Here is a 25347-nt window from a genome sequence, read left to right as displayed (position 1 = left end):
CTTCCAAAGCCATGTGTATCTCTTATGTAAATTGGCAAATATCTTATCTGGAAATTAAAAAGTTGTTAAAATTAAATGTACACATACATTTTTCTATACATAATACCATGCAAAAGGCTCATATATATTAGGCTTTTATACATTAATATTTTCAAGAAGGAAAGATTTTTAACAAAAAATTAATTGTGGCCTAATATAGAATGAGCACAGTTATTAATATACAGTGAAGTTTTAGTTCTGTTCCCTATATTGGTTAAAACCAGCATGTTTATAGGGAGGTGGTGTTTCAAGTCTTTGTCACTTTACCATTGTCCTTTTTAGCATGACATAAATCTACAATAACCCAAATTTACTGAAGTGTAGTAAGTGGGTAAAAAGTTGGAAAATTCTTTGAAATGTATTGGGAACGGATACAGTTGTTGGACCATTAGTAAGTCAAATAATATCTAAGGATCTTTGAAAGTGCAAAGAAATGTCTCCATCATCATGATTTCTCCAGGCACTCCAAGAAGAACTGAAGGCATTCCAGGACCAATTAGTGCACATGAATGAGGCGTGTCACCTAGTACAAGCTGAAACTGGAGCTAGGAGTAAGCAATTGATGCAACAATCCCTAGACGATGTCAACCAGAGACTCACTACCCTAGAGACTGAGGCTAGGCAAAGAGAACAACAGCTTGTGGAGAAGAACAGACAATTCCAAGGCTTCCAGGTAAAACGATTCTCCTGCTTGCTTTCTGTATCTTTCTCTCTTACCTGCTTTCTCTGTTCCATTATTTTGCTCTTTTTCTCTTTCTAAATTGCTCTCTTCCTCTCCCTATCTTTTTACATTGCTCTCATTCTTGCTTGCTCTCTTTCTCTTTCTATCCTTTCAAAGAAGAATTTGTTGCTGGTTGCTTGGTATGTGGAAAGGGCGTATTATGGTATGCAATAACTAGAAAGTAATCACATATAAATTTGATAATGTTTGTATTACAGAGAGATTTGCAGAGCTTCCAGCTATGGCTGACTGGTGCTAAGGAACAGCTGAACATTCCACCAATCAATGTCAGTGGGGCATCGATAGAAGACAATATAAATATTAACAAGGTAGGATCACTACCAAATTACTCTAAAATGACTTGCATAGTTTTCAAAACCAAGATTTGTAAAGGCATTATAATAGCTACACTTGTTGAATCATAAGGGTTAGAGCTATATCAGCATTTATGATCTGAAGACAGTATATTATATTTTGAGTGAACTTGCATTGAGCTTGCATTTTATGAATTGATCATTGCATTTAAAATTTTCTATTTAAAGAAACTGATATGTAAAGTTACCATATCTGCTTTATGATGTACTCGTCAAGTTATAATAGTAGCTACACAAACACATTTCCAGTTTGAATTTATCCAACCCTTGTATGAGATAAGTCAACATCACCTCTTTATAAAAGAATGTCTATCATTTATAACCCTTAACAAACATAACAAGTAGGGTACATGTTAAATGCCTGTAGAGGTGTGACATTGACTATGTTCATGTAATTTTGGGCCTGATAAAACAACAATCCACAGTAAACCGAGACACTGCATTGTAATAAGAGCAGTACTTGTTGGAGCTTAAGTTCAGATCTGTTGTATCTTTAACATTTCTTGTGATTAATCTCTGTACTTAACTCTCATAGGAGGAAAGACTGAAGTTTCAGGTCAGGAAAATCAAATCAGTTTCTTTGCTTTCTATGCTTTCCTTCATTCTTGATAGAATCCCTTTGCATTAGAAAAGAAACATGTTAGGCTTTTGTGCATTATCTCCAAAACAGAACTTCTGTCTACATTGTATTGTGCAGTGTCTACATTTGAAGATTTTGTTGAAATTTCAGTAAAGAATTGTGTGCAAGGTGGTGGTCACCTGTCTTTTACTGTTTCCTTAACAATTGTTTGAATTTAAATTTTCTATTTTAATAAGTTTTGTTTTTAATCACTAATTCCTTTTTCCTTCTCCAAATGTTTTTTACCAAAAGATCAGAAGGTGGTGACAGAAACATCATGATTCTAAATCATAATCTCTTTATTATATCATTAAAAGGATGAATTTTAAATTAGCAGTACTGGTATGTGGGATATATAATGCTAGGGTCAGTCAATGGTCACCACTCAACTTGCTTATTAAGGTTAGGCTCGCATTGGAAGTGGCCATACAATTATTTCAGTGATTTCTTTGTACCTGATAGAAATAACTTGTTGTCTTGTCCAACAAAATAGAATTATGGACTGTCTGTGCCTATATTGGAGCTGCAGATATCAACACTGGGTTGAATTTTAGTCAGAAGAAGTAATCTTGTTTATGAAAGAATCTTCATCATACTATTAATGCTACTTTACGTTACTTATCCACCCATACAAAATTAGTTTTCTTTTTAGGTTTTCTGGCAAAATGAAGAACCGTTTTGAAATTGTTATGCATTAGTTCATGGAAGGTTCCAAATTCCCATGACTCCATTGAAATGTACATTCAGAGCTAGATGCTGATGTACATTTTAAATAATTATATGGAGCAGAAAATTAGCACAGTACAAAATGAAAACTTATTCTAAGCTCACTTATAATATGTGGTTGATATTCTACATACATGGGTGTATTGAACAAAATGAAGAAACTTTGTTTTGGGACTTGTCATGATGTAGACTATCGCAAGAGACACCTGACAAATTGATGTATGTCATCAATTCTAATCCTGGTATATAGCAGAAAGCTTGCTATTCCCTGCTTATCACCTATACCCAAAGATTTCATCCTGTCTTGCTTGATATATTGCCTCTTCTACACTCTTCTTTTGCTTCCTGCATGTCTTCACGTCTCCCTATGAAGAGTTTCCATGTATCTATGTTGATAGAAAGTCTACCTGCAGCCTCTCTTCCTTTCACTTGATCTGTTTCACACGCTCGTTCTCCCTCCCTCCCTCCCTCCCTCCCTCTTTCTTTCTTTCCCTCTCTCCTTCCCTTTTTTCTCTCCCCTACTCTCTCTCTCTCTCCCTCTCCCTCCCTCTTTCTCTCTCTCCCCAGAGCTGCCAACCATTACGATTTTATCGTATTTCGTACGATTTTTCTTTTTTTAAATAATTTTGTTAATTAATTTGTTTTTGTTTTTGTTTTTGTTTGTGTGTGTTTGTGTGCCATTTTCAATGGCAAATAGCCCATTCTCTCCTGTAAAGTATCCTACAAGCATCTCACATAGGCAATTTGGGGATGTTCATTGGCTCATCGAACACTTGTCATGATGAAATCATGCATATTCAACCATTGGTCCATTGAAAAATTTCTTCCTGTATGTAAGAACGTATGTAAATTAGAACCCCCCCCCCCCCAAAAAAAAAAAGCATTTTTGCAGTGAGAAAGTACTTATCGATCTAAAATAGGATTTTTATTTTCAAAATAGGATTTTGGAGGGAAAATAATAGGATTTTTGTTCAGTTGAGGTTAGCAGCTCTGTCTCCCTCTCTCCCTCTTTCTTTCTCTCTCACTCCCTCCCCCTCTCTCTCCCACTCTCTCCCTCTCTCTCTCTCTCTCTCTCTCCCTCTCTACCTCCTTCCCTCCCTCTCTAACCTCTCTCTATTTCGTTCTCTCTCTCTCTCATCGATTCTATGTTCAAGTACTAGTTACTGGTATTTTACATTTTCCTAAAATTGTCCTAGTTTTTGTTACAATTTCACCATTTTCCTACTACTTCATGCATGTGGGTTGTTCATTGTATTTTTATTGGGGGGGGGGGGCTTTATTTTCTGCTTTTCTATGTGTTGGGTGATGGCATTGGGAAGGGCTGTCTGGTTTGTTCTTGTTATTGTTGGTTTCTTTCTTTGTTTAGGTGCTCTACTCGTCCGCACAATATTCACACAAGATTTGTTTCTGGTTGTATAACTGTAGTGAGGTAGTTAATAAAAAGCAATTATAGAGCTCTTGCAATATAGGTTGAATTTCATATCTTTGCATATCTCAATGTAATATACATGACATTGTAGTGCATACATGTGCTATTCATATGTAATCATGAATACATGTCATTTTGTAAAACCTAAACAATTTTTTAGACTAGACAAATTTTGATGTTTTAAAAATTACATTTTTATTATTTATGAGTGGGATATGCTAAGATGGATAAATACACTTGAGGTAATTAAATTATCTGAATGAAAATTGTGATGGCTCAGCGGATATAACTGTCAATGATCCTGGAATTTGGAGGTGTAGGGTTCAAAAACCATTGAACTAGAAAATGGACATTTAGTAAGGCATTAATCCTCAATTTGCCAGTCTCTTGGATAGGATTTACAGATTTGAGGTCCTCTTTTTTTCTATCTGTTGTCTTGTACTCATTCTTAGCAGTCAGGTGTAATAAAAACTAAATTACATGAGAAATTATAGATCATTCTGACAATCCTTCCACGTATTCATTCTAAATTTGATTGCACAGACTATCAATAAATGCATGGACTCTAGGGCAATTTCAATACCCTATTGGATTGCCTGTAGAATTGTGTAGAGAGCTAGAAGGGCTTAAACTCATAACACTTGCTGAGAAAGACGGAAAAGTATCATGTTGTGATGACCTGAAAATCAATATTTAGCAACTTTGTGTGAGTAAAATCACCAAAAATTTCAGATAATCATGCGTGCATGCGTCTGCGCAGTGTTGGCCTGCCATTTTTGTTTAGATTCATATAGCGCCGCATAAGAAATTACTGATTTATTCCCCAAATTAAAGATAAACTTTGGTACTGGTAATGCGATTGCATTGTGAAAGAAAAGGTGTGGAAAGGATCAGAAACAGTTGATCATGTAGCATGTAAGTATTGGTGTGCACTGCAAGGTTCTGGAGTCATCAAAATCATAATAAATTTGACCGAATCTTGGTGAAGTAACAACCACTGTACACAGAAAGCTATATATGGGACAACACACATGGTGTCGGGCTACTACCTTGATTTCCTTGTCTTTCTATGCTCATTACTCAGCCAGTATACATTTTCTTCCAAAATTGTTTGGCACATGTCATTTATTTGTAATCTTGAACATTCAGTGTAAGTTTCGTTTGATTCTGTGAGAATTAATTTTCTTTTTTTTACCAGAACTGGAGTTTATCTTTAATGATTTTGATCCTTGTGATTTACCACAATAAATCAATGTATCTACCTATTTTTTGCTAGTTTATCTAATTTACGCTACTATTGAGAACTCTTTAAAAAAAGTCACACTCGCGCATGCCCCACCCCATACATCGCCTTCCTATGCAGGATTCATGTGCACATCGCACGCCTCCCATTCATCCTCTTTCTATTCTCGCCTACCGGTAGAGACATGGTATACAGCTGAGTCACATTAAAATCAAGGATTTTGTCCTTTTTTTGTTAGGCTTAGCTCTTTTTACGTATTGAATTCCGTCCTCATTTTAATTGCTTTGGTGATACGGGTTCCCAAGTCACATTATTATTTTTTGCGGAAAATTTGAGTATCATTTCTACGCCGCATATTTCCTTTTTCACGACCGTAAATTTCAGGCTTTAATTGATACGCCGCTGTTTATGGCATTGGGTCTTGGCATTACGGCCTTTGGTTTTGGCATTGCCTACGTGTGGGTTGGCGATTAATTTATTCATCGCCCTTTGTCCCAACTTAGCTCGTTTCGCTTAGTGGTTCACTGCTTCAGCGGTGCTGCCTATTGTTTTTTACGTGATTGTGTAGATTAATTTTTCATTCATGCTTTGGGTTTAGTTTGATATAAAAACATTTTATTTGATATTGTTTGGCTGGAAAAATTGGTGAGCGTGGAGTTTTTGGCGTTTCTCTTTGTTTACTCTTTGTATTCAGGTTCGTGATGAATGCGTCAGAGCCTGGTACTCGTGTTTCTCCTCCAACTGGTGCAGCTACGGGAAGGGTGTTTGACAAGCCGACCACTCGTTCATTCAGTGTGGCGGCTGGTAAGCAGAGAGCGCTACTAGCGTCTCTCGGACAGGCTCGTTTCTATTTACCAGCTCGACTTCTGTCAGGCTCGGTAAGACAGCCATTGTTGGGACTCGGGATCCCAGCAAGGGGACGATCGGTTTACCGATCATTAGCCCCCAACGCTCGATTGAGAAGGGCATCATTGGTCTGCCGGCCTCTGACGTTCATGCTCTGGGGAAGAGTGTCACTGTTGCGGCCACTGACACTCAGAACCCGATCACTGGCTTTACTACCGCTAGTGACACGTGCAACAACTTGAGTGATTCCGCAGTCCTCGAGACTAGCTTGCATCCTGAGGGGCCGGCTTCCTCCCGTCTGGTAGAAGTCGTAAGAGACTTTCTGACAGGCCCTCGAGGGTACTGTCGGTCAGTCTCTAGTGTTTACTCGAGTGAATCCGCAGCACCCCGTGCCACCTTGATCTCTCAATAGGAGTACACTCTTGCTAGCTCTCTCGCTCCCGTCACAGTCGGGTGCTTATGAGACATGCAATATTTATTATATCCACCACCTGTTTGGCAGTACCGCCCTATATATTCGTATCCAGCCCGACCCGGCAGTTATCTGATATCCGCCCTTGGTATACCGATTCGGTAAATAACTCAGAAATACACTCTTGCTAGCTCTCTTGCTCCCGTCAGCGGATAGTCATGAAGTATAGCCATGTCCCGGCCATGTCTCGGTCATGTCTCTTTCGAGTCGATGTCTGCCTTGGGCACACATTAGGCTACGGCTGGGAGGAGGGGTTCGGCCTTGTTGAGACGCCTACCCTTCTCCGTTGCCATCGATCAAGCTGAGCCTCTCGACTATTTGAAGCTTTTTGCTGAGATAATTTGGCGGGGTAGTAATCCCCAGCCCTCTCGGCCGACCTCTGGTCCGTCCCGACATGGTGGCTTAATCTGGTACCAGTTGCCTGGATAGTGTCCGATATTTTGGATGTCCTCTTCTGGTACTCAGACTTGTTTACATGTTCCTGATACCCAGCCTGCCTCAGACCTCGGCCTGCCTGCTCTCCAACCATTCAGACTGGACTTTGTGCGTGGTCGAAGTATATTGGTGGGCGACAGGGTTTACCCTAGTCCCATCTGTCTGGTCTGAAGCGCCATTTCGCTTATCCGGTGTAAGCCGGTACCCGTTTTGGTTTGGGGCCGTCTTACCGAGTTCGGCCTCGGAGAGGCTTTGTTCGTGGTTGGCATTTCTCCTCGGGCTTTTTTGCCCGTTGGTGGTGGTTAAGCTCCCTTCTCCAGCGTCTCTTGCTACCCCTCCAAGAGAGGAGTGGGTAGCTGGATCGGGACTCACCCTTCCCCTCTGGGGTTTGGGGTTTTCCCATATGATGGCTAGGTATGTCTGTGACTCTTCTCGCAGATGGCTTCACCATCTGTGATAGGTCTCAGCTAACTTGGAGGGTAATCAGTGTCCGTCGCTGATGTTTGGGGCAACGGGCTCCCCGGTGGTTTTCCCGTTTCCGGCTGGTTTGAGTTCAGTGTTGCTGGTTTCTGCAGACATCTGTTTCCTCTCCCGCTAAGACCCATGACTTCTGGACTCTCTGAGAGAGCCTCGCAGTTTATAGTCTGGAGTCGTAGGGATCCCACAAGGACCCTTTACAAATCTCGTTTGGAGCCCTGCTCCATTTGGTCTGTAGACCTGGTGGTCTCACCCGTAGACTTCGAGAGGTGTCATAGCTGGTTTTGAGTTACTTGTCTGACAAGGGTTAAGTCCTTCCACTTTTCGTGGTTACCGTTCGGCCCTCGCTGCCACTCAGGTCTGGTTTCCGGACAGCTTGGGGGTTAGCTACCTTTTCTTTTTCTGCAGTGGCCAGCTTTCCCGAAGCTGGCTCCTGCTTGGAGTCTTCCGAAGGTTTTAGACGTTTTGTCAAAGCCTCCTTTTGAGCCTTTGTCTGAGGCCTCGCTTATTTGCTTGACAGTGAAAACTTTTTTTCTTATGGCAATAGCTTCCGGACAGCGGAGGAGTACGCTCCATGCGCTGTCTACCTCCCCTGGCCACATCAGGTGGGAGAGGCAGGGAGTTCGGTTGGTCCCACGATCTTCCTTCATTGCCAGGAATAAGTCGGCGTCCTCTGGACCGGTGGAGTTCACCTCCGTCGAGGAGGACAAGGTCTGGTGCCCTATCAGGGCACTCAAGTGGTTCTTAGATGGAACTAAGGTTCATCGAAAGGATGACCAGTTGTTCCTCATTTCGCGGGAGCCCTTTTCTCCTTCGTCTCGAGAATCCATCTCCAGACGGATATTGGTCGTTATTCAGGCGGCGGGTCCTGAGGGCCTGCTGGCAGTGGTACTTCCTGGGCGTTTTTCCAGGTGGTGGGTTTGGATGACATTCTAAAGGCCGCGTTTTGGCGGTCTCCCAATTCCTTTCCAACTTCTTAACTTCGGGACGTCACCTCTGGGGAGATGTTGTTTGCAACTGCGTCCCTGCGGGCGGCTTCGGCTGCCATTGTCCCCCAGTAATCTCCTTCTTGTTCGGGACATGCCTCCCGGTCCCTTTGTGTGCTGGTCTAGGAAATAATAGGTAGATACATTGATTTATTGTGGTAAATCAGAAAAATCAGAACTGATTTTATTATTTACTATATAAATCTATGTATCTATCCATGTCCCTCCCTCCGCCCCCTTTCCTTGCGGGCAACATGTCAGAAGCTTTTTTCTTGGAGGCTCGTAAAAGAGGTTGAATTTCGCAGTGCGCACGTGAATCCCGGGAAGGCGATGTATGGGCGTGGGGCATGCGCAAGTGTGACGTTTTTAAAGAGTTCTCGATGGTAGCGTAGTATAGATAAACTAGCAAATAATAGGTAGATACATAGATTTATATATTAAATAATAAAATTAGTTCTGATTTTTCTGATTACTGATTTTCTGTTCTGGAGGTTAGCAGCTCTGAGTTAACAGCTTCTGGCTCCTAATAGGTGATACATGTGGCATATTAATGTTTACATACTTGAAAGATGATTGATGGACAAGGCTATGGAAATTACCTAAGGTTCATTTCTTGAAAGTTTTTTTCATTGTTCCTTTGTAAGTTTAATTACAATTTTTGTTTGCTTATGACAGGTCTTAGAAAGTGAGGCTAGTAGGCGTGAGATGAAATACAAGGACCTAGTCCAGAAAGGAGAAGATCTTCTAGCCTTAGATCCTCATCTCCCTGCTATAGCACATGATATCGCGACCTTGCAGATCAACTGGGAGGAGCTTCAGAGGTTGCTAGGCAACAGACGCAATCAACTCAACACTGCCAAGATATTACAGGTAAAAGAAGTAGACCATGAATATCATCTATGTGCTCCATGTGAAAGGAGTTGAACTAAACTGAGTCTAGGATGGTATGTAAGGCAAAACATATTTGAAGAGAGCACTGAAACATTTCATATTGTCTGACTGAGACAATCATAAAATGCATATACATGCATTAATTATAATAACAATAAGAAGGAGAAGAAGGAGAAGGATAATAATAATAATAATAATAATAATAATAATAACAATGTTTATAATACCAGTTTCTGATATAGTGCTTTAACATTAACTGACCAGAGTGCTTACAGTATTATCATTACAAAGTGAAATTACAATTTATGCATACTCTCTATTAAAATGAAGGTAACAATGGCTTGTGATTTGACTACGCGGTTCACTCTTTCACATTTGCAAGCACACAAACCCGAGTCAGATTAGATTTCTCTCTTTACTGTGTTTAATGTTATCTGATATTTTACCAACCACCCACCCATCTATTGTATAGTACCAGCCAGAAAGTCTTTTAGGTTGATATTTATTTTATTTAAAAAAAATATTTAAAAATTCTATTTTTGTTAACATTATTAGTCAGGATGACAAGAATCAGAGAGAAATACAAAATCTGTTATACAGTTTGGTCGTGAATAGATACAATAGTGATACACAAAATAGAATGAAAGTAGACCTCAGTCATGGTGACACTCAAAATATAAATTGGGATACTGACTAAACACTGTTTCGTATACAAACATTTCAAGGCTCCTACTCGCAGGCCAAGATTTACAGTCTTTGTTAACCAGCTCGCTGATCTCACATTCTTATTCAAATTTTCCAGAAACCTAGCGAGTCTTCTAATTCTATAATATATCCCAAGTTGGCCACCCAATATTTTAATGTGCATCTTTTTTCATCTTCATATATCAAATTGAAATCCAACTACCACATACATCTGTGAATCTTGATGTACACTACCTCTTTCTTTTTTTCTTCTTTTTTTTTCTCTCTCTTTCGTTCCTTTTACCAATATTTTTTCCTCCATATTTGTGATATTATGTATCCATTGAGGGTAGTCATGCTATCCAGCTTTGCTTACTTTGTCAACCCTCCTGTTTGATGTTTTTTTTATTCATTACAGCCAGCCTTACTTTATTCTACATATATTCTTTTGTCATGTGTACAATTTGCAATGTTTTGTTTGTTATATATTTGTAAAAGTGCAAAAGAAAATCAAACAGAAATAAATAAATCAAATCAAATCATAGACACCTATTGCTGTGACAAAAATCAACATTACACATAGGAAAAATTAAAAACTGGAGAAAAAAAATGACAATATACAAAATCATACTAGCTGTACACAAATACATTTTTCAAGGTAACTTGTCCCATTCAAGATCAGCTATATCTAAAATATAAACAGTTATGGATGAATATTCATGTCTTTTGTAACTACATTGATAACCAGGAACAATACCACAAGATCCTGAAAGATTACATGGAGTTCCTTGAGACAGCAGAGAAGAAGCTACAGAACAAAACCTTATCAGCCACAGATGTAGATGATCTCCATCATCAACTCCAGAAGCACAAGGTATTGTTCCAATATCATTCTTATCATATCATAAGTACTCTTCATACTTGCAATTTGAACAGCTGCTCTTATTCCTAGGTGGGGATGCTGCTAAACTTAATCATGTTACCTGTAATCAGAAAGATTAAATATGCATATAATACCTGCTCCGGCCTTCATAGTGGGACTATGAACTTATTGAACACCCCCTGGTTGTATCATACTGGACATCTGCATACATTTCCTAGCTTATGGACTGATTTTACTCAACGATAACTGTTGTGTTAGATGCTGCTTATAGGTATCGGCTTGCATGGTGATGTAGATAATACAATATAGGCTTGTGGTTGCACCATGTGAGAGAGGGGGAGGATTGGGGAGTCCTGAAAAGGATTCTCTGTAATCTTTCTTTCTTGAGTGTGTGTGGTCCTGAAAAAGACTGTTGGGTTATCTTTCTTAGCTTATAGTTCTCAGGAGAACTATAGCGCCGGTTGGAGAGGATGGTGGTAGAGCCACTCCTAGTTACCACCCATCCTCTCCAACGGGCGCTATAGTTCTCCTTAGAACTTTAAGCTATTAAAGAAAGTAAACCAACAGTCTTTTTGAAGACTACCAACAGTCCTTTTCAGGACTACACACACTCAAGAAAGAAAGATTACAGAGATTCCTTTTCAGGACAACCCAATCCTTCCCCCTCTCTCACATGGTGCAACCGCAAGCCTACTATATAGGCCTAACTGTTGTGTTGTTTTCATGAAATTTGACCACGTAGTCAATTGTGATATTCAGAGATCTTTCATTTGTTTAATAATAAATAATAATACACAATATTTATAAGGCGCTTAATACTGGTGTCTCTAAGCGCACATGGAATACATGGGCAGTGAGTTGATGTACAGGTAATATGGGACATAGTTAATAGAATGAACCATTTCCTTCGCTATGCATGAGATATGATATCTGTATGAGTAGAGATAGTTCATTAACGATTATTGGGATATCTGTTTGGAATATAGAATGCATTTTCAGCATAAACTCTAAAACATTGAAATAACTGTTAGCCTCCTTGATATTGAATATGATCCTTTAAAATCCCTTGATTTTTATGCCTCCGTTACGAAGTAGCCGGAGGCATTATGTTTTCTGGTTGTCCGTCCGTCCATCCGTACGTCCGTACGTCCATCCGTACGTCCCGTTCTCGTGATCGCGTTATCTGAAGAACCGATTGATGGATTCCTGCCAAACTTTGGTCATGTATGTATCTTGCAGAGCCAATGAACTGATTAGATTTTGGGGTCACGAGGTCAAAGGTCAAAGGTCACAGGGCTCATTATGTATGCAAAAACAGCTCGTGATCGCGTTATCCAAAGAACCGATTGATGGATTCCTGCCAAACTTTGGTCATGTATGTATCTTGCAGAGCCGATAAACTGAATAGATTTTGGGGTCACGAGGTCAAAGGTCAAAGGTCACAGGGCTCATTATGTATGCAAAAACTGCTCGTGATCGTGTTATCTCAAGAACCGATTGTAGGATTCCTGCCAAACTTAGGTCATGTATGTTACTTGCGAAGCCGATGAACTGATTAGATTTTGGGGTCATGAGGTCAAGGTCAAAGGTCATGCGGCTCATTATGTATGCAAAAATAGCTTGTGATCGCATTATCATTACAACAGATTGATGGATTCCTGCCAAACTTATCATGTATGCATCTTGCAGAGCCAATGAACTGAGTAGATTCTTTGGTCATGAGGTCAAAGGTCAAAGGTCATGGGCTCATTATGTATGCAAAAATAGCTTGTGAACACATTCTCATTAGAACTGACAGATGGATTACTATTTAACTCGGGACATCTTGCAGAGCCAATGAACTGAGTAGATGTTAGGGTCATGAGGTCAAAGATCAAAGGGTCATATATGTATATGAGAAATTGCTTGTAATCACAATATTCTGAGAACCTGTTAATGGATTACAATTGAACTTGAATTTGAAAAATTTCTTCTGTTTTGGTTTGTAAATTGCTCTATGACGGAGGCATCATTTCGACTGCGCGCAGTCGAAGTTCCATCTAGTTTAATTGGAGAATGATAGACATATGATATTGACGTACATGTAGATTCGGTTTACTCAGCATTATCAAGATGACCGAATGTTGTAGAAAAAGTACCTGGCCAAATACTGCTTGATTGATTGATTGATTGGTTGATACATTGATGTAGGAGTTCTTCAGTGACCTGGACACCCATCACATCCTCATAGAATCCATTGCCCAGAAAGCTGACCCATTCACTCAGCAACTCTTTCATGCCCAACGGTCAGAGCTTGATCGTCGTAGCCAAGCCATCATGGCTCAGGCTACAGAGCGAGGCCAGACCTTAGAGGCATTGGTCAGTGATTGGCGTGACCTACAGGCCAGTCTAAGGGAGCTGAGTAGCTGGCTGGGTCATGTCGAGGCTCAGGTACCTAGTGGAATCAATGATGCTACGCAGGATAACGTACAGAAAGCCATTCATAAATATCAGGTAATGTTCCATATTGCAAGAAAACATACACACAGTTTTATATCCCAGTCACACCGACCGTCAAACCAATTGAGAACCAAACTCATCACTACATGTGTTTTTTGTAATTTCTTGTTTGGTCTGTTGACAGTATGATGTTGGTGTTGTTGGTTTGACTGGGGATGAGAAAATTAAAAGCTATATCCTAAAATTATGAACGTTAAAAACAAATTTTGTGTCTGGTATTCAGAAGTGGATTGATAAGTGCATGGTGTTAAATGTCAAACAATACCCACATTAGATATCTACCATTGACATATTTGGTCATTGCTATTAAAGGCTTTGTTGCAATGTGATGACACAAAGTGTAATAGGCTTCACATTTCTTCACATGACCTTTGCACTTGCCATTCATTTACACGTAAAGAAAAGCGCATCAGGGTTTTTGTTGCAGCGGTTTACTACGGCATATCTGAACAAGCCTTTATTTCTGTCACAGGAGTCCCAAATTAGCTGATAAAATATGTGTACTGGTCTTCAGATATCATTCCATTTAGAAGCAAAAACAAAAATAGCAAAATTCTTATTTGACATCGACCAAACATATCACTGAAGCATAAAAATGTATGAAAAATTTCAAATGTGCTTACCGGTACTTGGAGAAAAGCTACATGCATTGCAAGGAAATCCATCGAGGATGTGAACTCAACCTGTGTAAAAAGTATTGTCCCGTAACTGCGCTCTTCCTTGATAGCACACTGCCAAGCAGTCTCTCTCGAACCCAGTCATTGTTCTCATAAATCCTTCAGTGGGTTTCTCACAAAAATCTATTGTGCAATGTGGATTACTAACATATTCTTCCTATCAGATTAAATAAATTACTTGAGAGAAGATAAAATTAATATGTAACATTTACACATATCACGCTTGTGATTAGCACACTGCCAAGACTCCAATTGTAATACTTTTTAATACTTTTTAATACTTTTTAATACTCAATACTCAATACTCATAACTTAATTACAATTTTTCCAATGTTACAGTTAATTGAATTCAAGTATCTGTATACATTTTATTTGTTTATATGTCAACATTTATTCATTTTTGCTAGCAATATTTTATATCTTGTATTTTTTTTTAAATCTTTTTTTTTTTATTTATTTTTTTTTATTACTACTTTAATGTTTTAACTTAAAAATGTATTCATTGTTATATATTTGTCCTCATTTGCTATGTTATCTTTATGTTTTTGAATGCTTTTTATATTGATGTAAACTTGCATTTTTAGTCTTCGGACTTGTTGACAAGTAATGAATAAAACCTTATTTGAACTTGAACTTGAACTTGAACACTGAATTTGAAGGCGACAGAAAGAAAAAAAACCGCCTAGGAACAAAGTATAACTTTTCACTGCAGCTCATCACTGACCACCGTACAAAATGCACTTTCACAGACATATGCATGGACAGAACCATCGCGATATAGTATAGCCCTCTACAGTTTAGGTCTAAGTTCTAACCTCAATTCTGCTACAATAGAGCAATGTACTGCTCTCTGGCAGATTTGTGCTTTTCTTCATTATTTTTCTCACAAAGTGATTGCGAACAAGCTTTGATCAAAGTTATTCTTCTTACCAGGCAATGGAGGGACTGCTTGAGGGGAGACAATCATCACTACGTCAGGTAGACTCCGGCGCCCAGGCTCTACTTCGAAACCTCACATCACCACAACTAGAGAAGCAACTGGCTTTACTCCGTGACCAGTGGTCATCAGTCAACCAGCGGGTCAGGCATGACCTATCCTCTTGGACCGCTCTTTTAAAGGAATGGAGAATGTTTGAGCAGGAGTCCATAGAGCTCATACCATGGCTGAGACATGTTACCGATCACATGGCTTCTTTGAAGGATAAGGATCACACTCAAAAACCCATCTCGGAGCAACTGGAAGAATTCTCTGTAAGTATAACACTCGATCTCTCATTCATTTGACATTGTATTAATGACATGACCACATTGAAGAATAAAATTCATGTTCACATGCCCATTTCAGAGCAACTGAAAGAATTCTCTGTAAATATAACACTCAATCTCTCATTCATTTAACATTGTATAGACTCAGCAGGTGTGAAACAAGGATGATCGATATATTTTTCTGCATAGCATGTCCATCCTGCTACAGAGATGCCAACTGTTACGGTTTCGCCGTATTTGTTACGGTTTTAATGCTCTTGTTACGGCGTTACGGTAAACAATCAAAAGGCTATGGGGAAACGATAAATAAAAGTACATTATAGCGAATGCCGCCTTATCACATAGCCTCCGTACACAGCGCTGCATGTCGCACGCAATTACTCATAAGTTCACTGAATTTGACTACACTGGATAGGCACTTTCGCGCACATGGTCCGTCCGCCGCCATCTTGTTTAATTCCGGCCACCGTCATTACTGTTTTGATACTAGTAGTATACTACGTGCGGTCGTGCATTTTGGGGGGAGCATGGTGGTGGATGATCGTGCGCGCGGCGCTCGCAATACCCATTCAAAGTATAGTAGCGAAGACTTCAGTGATTCAGCGGGCGCATTTGGGCGCATTGCAAGTGCGGTATACGGTGTGTTGTTGTTCATGAACGCCGGGCCTAGCGGCCTGGGCTGGTGTGTCTGTGGTACTGGTGAGTGTACCTGTGCGTGTGTAGGATACGAGTTCTGCCATTTGACTGTGGATTTGAATTTGCCGTTCGACGTTTGAACAAGGTGTTTTCTTCCTGAATACTATCATGGATTCACTCAAAAGAACAAGTATCCAAGGAGGAGATCCTTTGACTGCAAACAGATTAAAAAAAAACGTTTTTATGCACATCTTTATTTTGGACTTAAAAATGGTAGGTTCGAAATGCAGTAGATCCTAAGAGTGATTGGGTGTTTGTGTACATTTCCCGCGAAAATTATGCTGCGGTGTTTTGCGTTACAGAAAGACCCCCATTTGTTACGGACAAATGTGGTAAATGTTACTGACAGCCATCCTATAGGGTCGGCATCTCTGCTGCTAGTTCATGTAGTTCATGTACATGTATATGAAAAAATAAGTAGATTTGGATAAAGAGTAGTAAATATAAGAAATAGGTAAGGTAAAGTATGTAAAATGATAGAAAGTACATGTAAAGGTATGTATTTGGTGTTGTATGGGAGTTCAAGGAATTTCTTATATACATCTAAAGGATTTTGATATTTTGCTTATGGCAAAGATTACAGTGAATAGTGATGGTTCATGTTGATCGAATATGATTAATTGTTTAGCTGAAGCAAGTATAACATTGCAACATGAATATTACTTGTGTAGTATTATGTGAAATATAATCATGTACATTATTTCAAATTTCCAGAAACTGCAAAAAGACATAGAAATTCACACACCACAGAAGGTATCAACATGTACCCATGGCAACCATTTGTTGAAGTTGAAGCAGCTGAACACCTCTCCTATCAGGGAGAAGCTATCAAGCATCGAGTCTCATTGGACAGACATTCAAAATGAACTACCTCAGCTCCAAGAAGACTTACACCAATCTCAGGTTGGTTTCGGACTACCTCATCTCCTTCAAGACAATACATCAATCTCAAGTTTACTTATCTCATCAGACAAGCTCCCCTTAATTTTGTGTTTATGTTACAGCCCTGTCATTACCAAGGGCTTTATTTAGACATACATTGGAATTCTATTACTGTAAGTCTCTGTGTATAAGACGCACGCTTTTTTTTTTTTTTGCCGACCCTGTCGGCAGCAAGCCAGGTCCGTGTTAACAAAAAACATGCAGGAAGGACTTTTATTTAACTGCGAGGCGCAGTGGAGGGGCATAAATGTTTGTACCTGTGTATAAAAAAGTGTGTCTTATTCACGAAGATTTACGGTATATCATTTTCAAATTATCTTGAAAATTAAACTGTTTCTGGCTTTTCAACAACTAAATCTCACTAGGTGAATTCATTCTAATAAGTGATTGATTCTATTGATTGCAATGCCTTTAATACGATTAGGTACATCTTGATCTTGAAAGAAAGATATGTATAGAGATGATCAGTTGTGTTGATTGCTGAATCTAGATGGTTGAGGTGAAGAACTTGTGTAAAACCCAAAGGCTTTTGTGAATTCTAAATAACAACTTTATTCATAGCAGGAAACTTTGAAAAATTTCTAAATTTCAGTGTAATGTTACTTGAGATCCAAGTATTTGGGGGCAAGAAAATTTGGGAATATGTACCACTCACAAAATAAATAAAAGCTTGTGGTTTTACAGTACTTCTTTCAGACCTGATCTATATGTGTTGTTTCATTTTGTTGTTTTAGATGGAGCTGCTTCCCTCAAGACAAGCATTGAATGAATTAATGCTATGGATGGATAGCCTGGAGTCAGCTTTAGATTCATACAACCATAAAGTATATATAAGCAGTGGTGATGTGAAAGATACCCTACAAGTATATAAGGTATGTGACCCCTACATTGATTCTAACTTCCGCAAATCTTGTAGAACATACAGCAAATATAATTTTCACTTTGATTCATACCTTGTGTTTTAAAAACAATGCTCTTTGAGCATGTTTATGTAAAGGCGCTATATAAATATAAATATCTATGAATGTATTCAAATTTTCTGCTTTTTTAGTCCTACCAGTAACAGAGAAAAAAAAGCTGCTTTAACCAGTTTAGTGTATTATAATGCTCAAAATTTCACTATTTTGTTTCTATCATGTTCTACTTTAAGCAAAACCAAGTTAATGTCAGGGTTAATCTCTTGATTTGGTATCTTCCACAGGGTTATAAGGTAGACTTGTCATGTCATCTGCTAACGGTGGAGTTTGTCAACCAGTCCATTCTTCAAATGAGCCAAGACATTGAGAGTCGGAGAGGAGACAAGACAGACTTTGCTGAAAAACTTGGTACTATGAATCAGAGGTGGCAGGTATAGTGATCAATTCCTTATTCAAATATTTTTTTCCCTGTCTTTGCCTCATCCTCAACAATGCCACATATCACACTATTACACTTTTACAATTGATTGATTCCTCTTAGAGAAATAGATTGTTCTGGTTCTGTCTTCCGACTTGAATGCCTTGTCACTTTTCAAGTTAATTTTGAATGTTTGATTGATTGTTGTATAACTGTAATACTCTGTATTATGCAGGAGCAAGTCATATCATTCATGAAAAAAAGTTGAAGGGAGATACAACTCATAAACAAGATATAATTATAGTATAAGTCTTCTAACTGGCAATCCAGAGTAAAAAAATTAATACTGATATATAATAATAATAATAATAATAATAATAATAAATTTATATAGCGCAGCTTTTATACAAAAAATATTCAGCTGTGCTGAATATGAATGAATGAATGAATATATGAATGAACAGAAAAGTGTACAAAACACCTGTGTAGAGGATCATTCCATTTAATCTAAGACCATGCTAACAAATGTGTATTGATGTTACAGGCGTTAAATGGGAGAGTTGGAGAAGAGACAAAAGTTCTGGAACTCCTCCTTCAGCGCTGGAAGTCCTTCAGTAAACAGGTCTCTGATACCAATAATACTCTGAAGGAACAGGAGGATAAGGTCAAACTGTTTGATGGGCCCATTGGTCGAGAGGCTAGCGTCAAAGAGGCACTTCGTATCTGTCAGGTCAGTATACATACTTTAACCTGTTTACCTGTCTTAGTCGTCGTCAGCGCCCTAGTGATAGTAGTAGTAGTAGTAGTAGTAACAATAATAATGTTGATAATGACGATGATGAAGATGATGACAGTGATGATGATGATGATGTTTATGGTGATAATAATGATAATGGTAATGATGATGTTAATGGTGATGGTGATGATGATAGTGATGAGGATGACGATCATTGTGATGGTGATGATTAAAATGATGATAATGCTTCCAATGTATCATAGCAGAGTTTGAGTTGACCATTTTCCATGCATCCCTTGTTAATGTTTTCCTCTTTTTCTGGAAGTTAATATCATGCCTGATTGTAAATAGTTTTGTCATTTACTGAAATTACAGGCAATTGAGGAGCACATCAAGAGCAAATCCAGTGACCTTCATCAACTCAAGGCCACTGCCCATTCACTTACCTCAGACCAGGAGTCCATCAAGCAAACTCTCCAGCCATTGGTCAATCGCCAGTCTGCCCTTCAACGTCTGGTCAAGCACCTGAAGGCTGACCAGGTTACTGCCCTAGAGCAATGGTCACTCTACCAAGAAACACTGACCGTTGTCCAGCAAGCGCTTTGCAAGGCAGAATATGCCCTCAGCAGGGGGAATGTCATCATGGGCACAGTGGAATCACTGCAGGTCCAGACTACTAAACTAAGGGTAAAGTATTTTGTGTTACTGTCAGTGCATATCATATTTTCAATACATCACTGCTTCAGAACCAAATCAGTGTAGTGATAAATATGTGACCTGTCACAACAAAATGAGGCAGAAGTCGTTGGACTAGAACTCAAGAAAATTGGGAAAAACATGGATAAAGGCACATTTGTGAAAAATTTATTTGTAGATTTTTAGGATGTTCAATATTTCATGAATGTTCTGTAAAAAGAATAATTATTAATAATTAAAACAAAAATCATTTTTTGTGAGGGTTTGTTCTTCATCAGCTCCTCTTCTCCTGTGGACAGTTAAGCAAGAAAGCTATTTGCTTTCAAACGTGGTGACAGTATGACTATAAGAAGACGATTTCATATTTCAATTTCAATTTATTGTCCAATATTGGAAATTTGTTTTGCTCACATTTTACAAATGTACAAAGAATCAAAATAAGTTTACATACACAATATATCATATACCTTGATAGAGAAATTTTTCAGAATATTGCTATACAGAAATTTTCTTATGTTATTATAAAACAAAATAAGTGAATTATTTTAAACTGTTCGAGTGAACGGGATTGCCCGGAAAGGTTACATAATGAAATTACAGAAATAAAGAAGAACTTAAAATTCAGGTAGCATTTTGATTGTATTTGCGGATCGAGAAAGGAACAAAAGAATTTAGAAAACGTTGAGTGCGACAATTCATTGAACGAAGTTGTTTCCCAGAACGCGTAAAAACATAGTTTGGAAAGAGTGGATGGTTTTTGTTTTTCATAATTTGTCTTACCTCTAGAATTATTTTGGATTTGCATGCTTCATTTAGATTTTGAATTTAGGTCGTGATCTTCCCTGCTTGTTTGTTGATTCTCTGGAGCTTGCTGAAGTCTTTCTTTCTACATCTCCCGTACCAGACAACACAACTAAATAACATTACACTTTCTATAATGGATCCAATTACATTTGGGTTATCAGGTCAAGATCATACCGTAGTTGCCGGTTGACATTTGATTACAGGTTTTTTGTCATTGTGATATGTCATGAATAATATCATCCTTTTCCTATACTGATTTTAGGGCAGAGGCGTATAGGAGATGCAGTCCTATTTGTCTTGTTTACAAGAAAATTAATTATATATGATATAAGTTGAATGTTATTTATTATTTCAATAATTGTCTTGTAATTTGGGGATGCTAACTGTGCTGTGTGACTTAAAATATTACATTTGAAGTATTTTTCATAGATATTACTTACTGATATATAGAAGGAATGGCTGTAAAGAAATAGAACCTCAAACAATCAAGTGTTGTTTTATCTATTTTAGGATTGTATGTTAGATGTGTTTTAGTCAAATGTTAACATTGTATATTGAACAATTTCATCAAGTATATGCTAATGTTTAAATTCAGATTAGAGCAATATAATTTGCAATTTTATTTATACCATTGGTGGATATAACTGCATAGCTGTGCATGCATGTGTTCAGCATTGCAGCATGAAATTTATGATCAAATCTATTGTATTGCTAGATTTATATTATTTTGCTTTTTGTGTTTTATTGTGTAAACCTTGTTGCAACCCCCTCTCAATTCATGGACCATGACAGGAATTATTACCATTGAAGGTGACCTTCTCATTTGATTTGAATGCAGTCCTCTTTCTCAATATCTCATCTGCTGAGAGCCAGTAGGGCATTAACGATTATGATGTTTCTTCAAGTTATTAAGGCCCTTCTGTGATTCCTTCTTTTATTTTCAGAATATGCATTATTACTAACCTCCATTTCTATTATAGCGAAGACTTAATTTTTCCTTTCTCTGTCATTCTTATTTGAAGTGTGTAATTCTGTCACTAAGAGCCAAAATTGGATAGGACAGAAATTGTCTTGTATGATATATTTTCTTTTTGATGATAAAAATATGATAAAATGTGGTTAACACGTACAAAAGATTTGTGTGTAAATTTGATGTGATATTTTAATTATAATGAATTGTGTGACTTTTACATTCTACTCAGAGTTGCAGCTAAAAAATTGCTTTGGAATAGGCCCATTATGGAGTATCACAAAATTCACATTAAAGAGAAGTATAATGCAGTGTGTCATTGTGTACTAATGAAAAATATTGATTCTTACTCGGGAATTGACTTACTTATTTGGAAAATTAACATTGTGCATTATTTAGTTTGCTGTGATCCTCTAAAAACTTTATTAGTTTTGCTGTCCCTGCATTATGTGTCTGTTTCTATAAGATTTTGTTAATGTTTTTGTTGTTGCTTGCATCCTCTTGTTACTAGTAATATACATATAAATTATTCAATCTTGCTGTTTTTACAACAACAGAAAAAAATATATTGCAGCATTGTCACATCAGGAGTGCTTTTTTATTTAGCCAGATGAATTCTTTGAAGCTCAACATCGACTTATTTGAAGAGAATTTAAGATATGTTAATGAATATACAGTTCTTCAAATATTTGCCTAGGGATGGGGTGGGAAGGACGTGTTTTCCGTGGACTCCCAAAATTTCAGGCGTAACTCGGGTTTGAGCACACGATAAGCATTATAACTTACATCGGACTACAGATAACAACACTTGGAAGGCGATTTTGAGAAAATCTGGATTTTTTTTTCATCGATGGACCTAATATTATAGCTAATCATTCTAAAACTTTGCACTTTTTATAGGATTTAATTTTTTCAAATTTGTTTTTCTTCGCGTATTCTTGGATATTTGTTTTGAATATTTACGCGGAGAAGCACCCGTTACACATACGCATAGCAACAGTACAGCGCATTGCGCGCACTTTTCATCAGTGTGACGTCTGTGCATGGACTGTCTACTTATCTTACACCACTGCTGAGCTGAGTGTGACATCACAATAGAAGACTCTGCTGATTGTCTACTTATCTAAGCGTCCACGTCGCAGGGCTGGAAACTGGACATCATCCTGAGCTAATTCTGCCACCACCATCATCCATCCATCTCATCTACTCTTACCAGCAAGTAAATACTACCTAATGATGGCTCCCACTGATTGTCGCCGGAAGCATGCATCCTCTTCAGGACGGACGGTAACAGTGATGTCTATCAACACTGAGGGGTTTTCATCAGCGAAACAACAACTCATTGGAAAGCTCTGCAAAGAGAAGGACTGTGTAGCATTATGTCTACAAGAGACCCACAGAGGCCACCAATACATTCGACCGAGGATTCCTGGAATGAAGTTGGCTATAGAGAGGCCACATGAGAAATATGGAAGTGCTATCTTTGTTAGGAAAGATATGATCATCGACCAAACCTCACTGACTGAAGAGGATAACATAGAAGTCCTTGCTGTCAACATGGGGAAACTATCAGTCACTTCTGTTTATAAACCGCCGGGATCTACATTTGCCTTTACTGAACCTCAATCTTTCGACTATGACTTTGTAAATGTTATTATTGGAGATTTTAACAGCCGTAGCACCTCGTGGGGATACGAAGAAACAAATGAGGATGGTGACCTTGATGAGGCCTGGGCAGAGGCACACCATCTTGACCTAATCCATGATGCTAAGCTCCCCCATTCCTTCAATAGCTGTCGATGGAAGAAAGGTTATAATCCAGACCTATCCTTTACAAGTGAACAAATATCATGCCAAACCAAGAAACGAGTCCTAGAGCCAATACCACATTCACAACACAGACCAATAATCGTTGACATTACTGCTGCTGTGGTACCTCAGAGAGTTCCCCTACAACGCCATTTCAATTTTCGTAAAGCTGACTGGGAGAAATTCGCCATCGATCTGGATGAAGCTCTATCTGATGTTGACCCAGTCCCGGCAAACTACGACCAATTCGTCCGGACTGTACAGGAGATATCCAGGAAGCACATTCCACGTGGATGTAGGGAAAACTACATACCTGGATTATCAGCTGAAAGTGCCTTGATGTACAAGGAGTACATAAAACTCTACAAGGAAGACCCCTTTTCAGAGGAAACCTTGAGTGCAGGTGAGCTCTTCATGGCAACAATATCAGAGGAACGGAGGAAGTCTTGGCAAGATTTCATTGAGGGTGTTGATATGACGCACAACAGTAAGAGAGCTTGGTCTACCATTAAGAAAATCAGCAACGATCCCAAGAAGTCTACACCCCATTCTAATGTTACTGCAGATCAGGTTGCCCACCAACTTCTCCTGAATGGCAAATTGGCACACAAGAAATGCCACAAAATGAATCCTTGGCCACAGGTTGACACATAATCTACCTGGTACTTGGAACTCCAGAAGGCTATCGACTCCCTTAAGAATGGCAAGGCAGCTGGTCTTGATGACATACGTACAGAACAGATCAAACATTTTGGGCACAATACACGGGAGTGGCTGCTCTCTCTGTACAATAACTGCATAACCCTCTCCCAGCTTCCTAAAATCTGGCGGAAAGCCCGTGTGATTGCTATCCTCAAGCCAGGGAAAGACCCTAATGAAGCAAAGAGATACAGACCAATCTCTTTGTTGTGCCACCTCTTTAAGCTCTTTGAGCGCCTCATCCTGAACAGACTGGGGCCAGTCACAGAACAACACCTGATACCAGAGCAAGCAGGTTTCCGGCCTGGAAGATCGTGCACTGGCCAAGTGCGGTTTCGAGAAGAATGAACCGACTGGAGTTGTGTTCGTCGACCTGACAGCTGCCTATGACACTGTGAACCACCATATACTTCTAGACAAGCTCTATACCATGACAAAGGACTCCCATCTGACTAAGCTTATCCAAATGCTCCTGGAAAATAGACGCTTTTATGTTGAGCTCAACGGGAAGCGCAGCAGAGGGAGGAAACAAAAGAATGGTCTACCTCAGGGCAGCGTACTTGCTCCTGTCCTATTTAATGTTTACACCAACGACCAGCCAGTGTACCCAGGGACAAGAAGCTTCATCTATGCTGATGACCTTGGCATAGCAGCCCAGAATTCCCACATAGACAAGATAGAAGCCACTCTTTCATCAGCCCTAGACAACCTGACAGACTACAACAACAACCATCTGAAGGCTAACCCTGCCAAGACCCAGGTTAGCTTGTTCCATCTCCGCAACCACAATGCTGGGAGGAAGCTGTCCCTGAAATGGAACGATGTCTCATTGAAACACTGCGATCACCCTGTCTACCTTGGAATCACTCTTGACCGAACCCTTTCATAGAAACAGCATGTTCAAAAGGTGAAGGGTAAAGTTGGGACAAGGAACAACCTCCTACGGAAACTGGCAAACTCGTCTTGGGGTGCCAATTCCTCCACGCTGAGGTCAACTGCTCTTGCGTTGCATTACTCTGCAGCAGAATATGCCTGCCCTGTATGGGGAAGATCATCCCATACAAAGAAAGTTGATGCAGCACTCAACGACAGCTGCAGATGCATCACTGGCTGCCTCAAGCCCACGAATGTGGACAGCTTGCACTCCCTGGCCGAAATTGCTCCATCCGATGTCCGCAGAACAGTTGCAAGTAGGACTGAATGCAGCAGACAAGTTGAGGACACCCGCCATCCCCTTTACTCGCATCAACCAGCCCCTACCCGCCTGAAGTGAAGGAAAAGCTTTCTTCATACAGTCCAGCCACTGTCACAACCTCCTCATTCAACCAGAGTGATCTTGTGGGAAGAGAAACGTTGTGAAAACCACCACCATGAAAAGCTACCAATCCTGACC

At 39.1% G+C, this 25347-nt stretch overlaps 1 protein-coding gene across 4 annotated transcripts in view; it reads left to right on the top strand.

The window, feature by feature from the left end:
• The window catches only part of LOC754884 (nesprin-1), a 127407-nt gene that overhangs the window by 27927 nt on the left and 74133 nt on the right, over positions 1 to 25347 (top strand). For 2 of the 4 annotated variants that reach the window (XM_030999727.1, XM_030999730.1), the window contains exons 5-17: positions 500 to 712; positions 979 to 1089; positions 1670 to 1690; positions 9043 to 9237; positions 10691 to 10816; positions 13016 to 13318; positions 14935 to 15252; positions 16678 to 16866; positions 17640 to 17777; positions 18107 to 18253; positions 18785 to 18970; positions 19352 to 19663; positions 21269 to 21286. In XM_030999727.1, the coding sequence (XP_030855587.1) occupies positions 500 to 712; positions 979 to 1089; positions 1670 to 1690; positions 9043 to 9237; positions 10691 to 10816; positions 13016 to 13318; positions 14935 to 15252; positions 16678 to 16866; positions 17640 to 17777; positions 18107 to 18253; positions 18785 to 18970; positions 19352 to 19663; positions 21269 to 21286 (2277 nt within the window). The remainder of the gene's footprint in view (positions 1 to 499; positions 713 to 978; positions 1090 to 1669; positions 1691 to 9042; positions 9238 to 10690; positions 10817 to 13015; positions 13319 to 14934; positions 15253 to 16677; positions 16867 to 17639; positions 17778 to 18106; positions 18254 to 18784; positions 18971 to 19351; positions 19664 to 21268; positions 21287 to 25347) is intronic. The other 2 variants (XM_030999729.1, XM_030999728.1) reach the window with 2 other exon arrangements.

This window comes from Strongylocentrotus purpuratus, unplaced genomic scaffold (genome assembly GCF_000002235.5).
Source record: "Strongylocentrotus purpuratus isolate Spur 01 unplaced genomic scaffold, Spur_5.0 spur5_scaffold_5, whole genome shotgun sequence".
Lineage (NCBI taxonomy): Eukaryota > Metazoa > Echinodermata > Echinoidea > Camarodonta > Strongylocentrotidae > Strongylocentrotus > Strongylocentrotus purpuratus.
The sequence above is the reverse complement of the archived record's forward strand: the minus strand, read 5'-3'. Positions and strand labels throughout refer to the sequence as shown.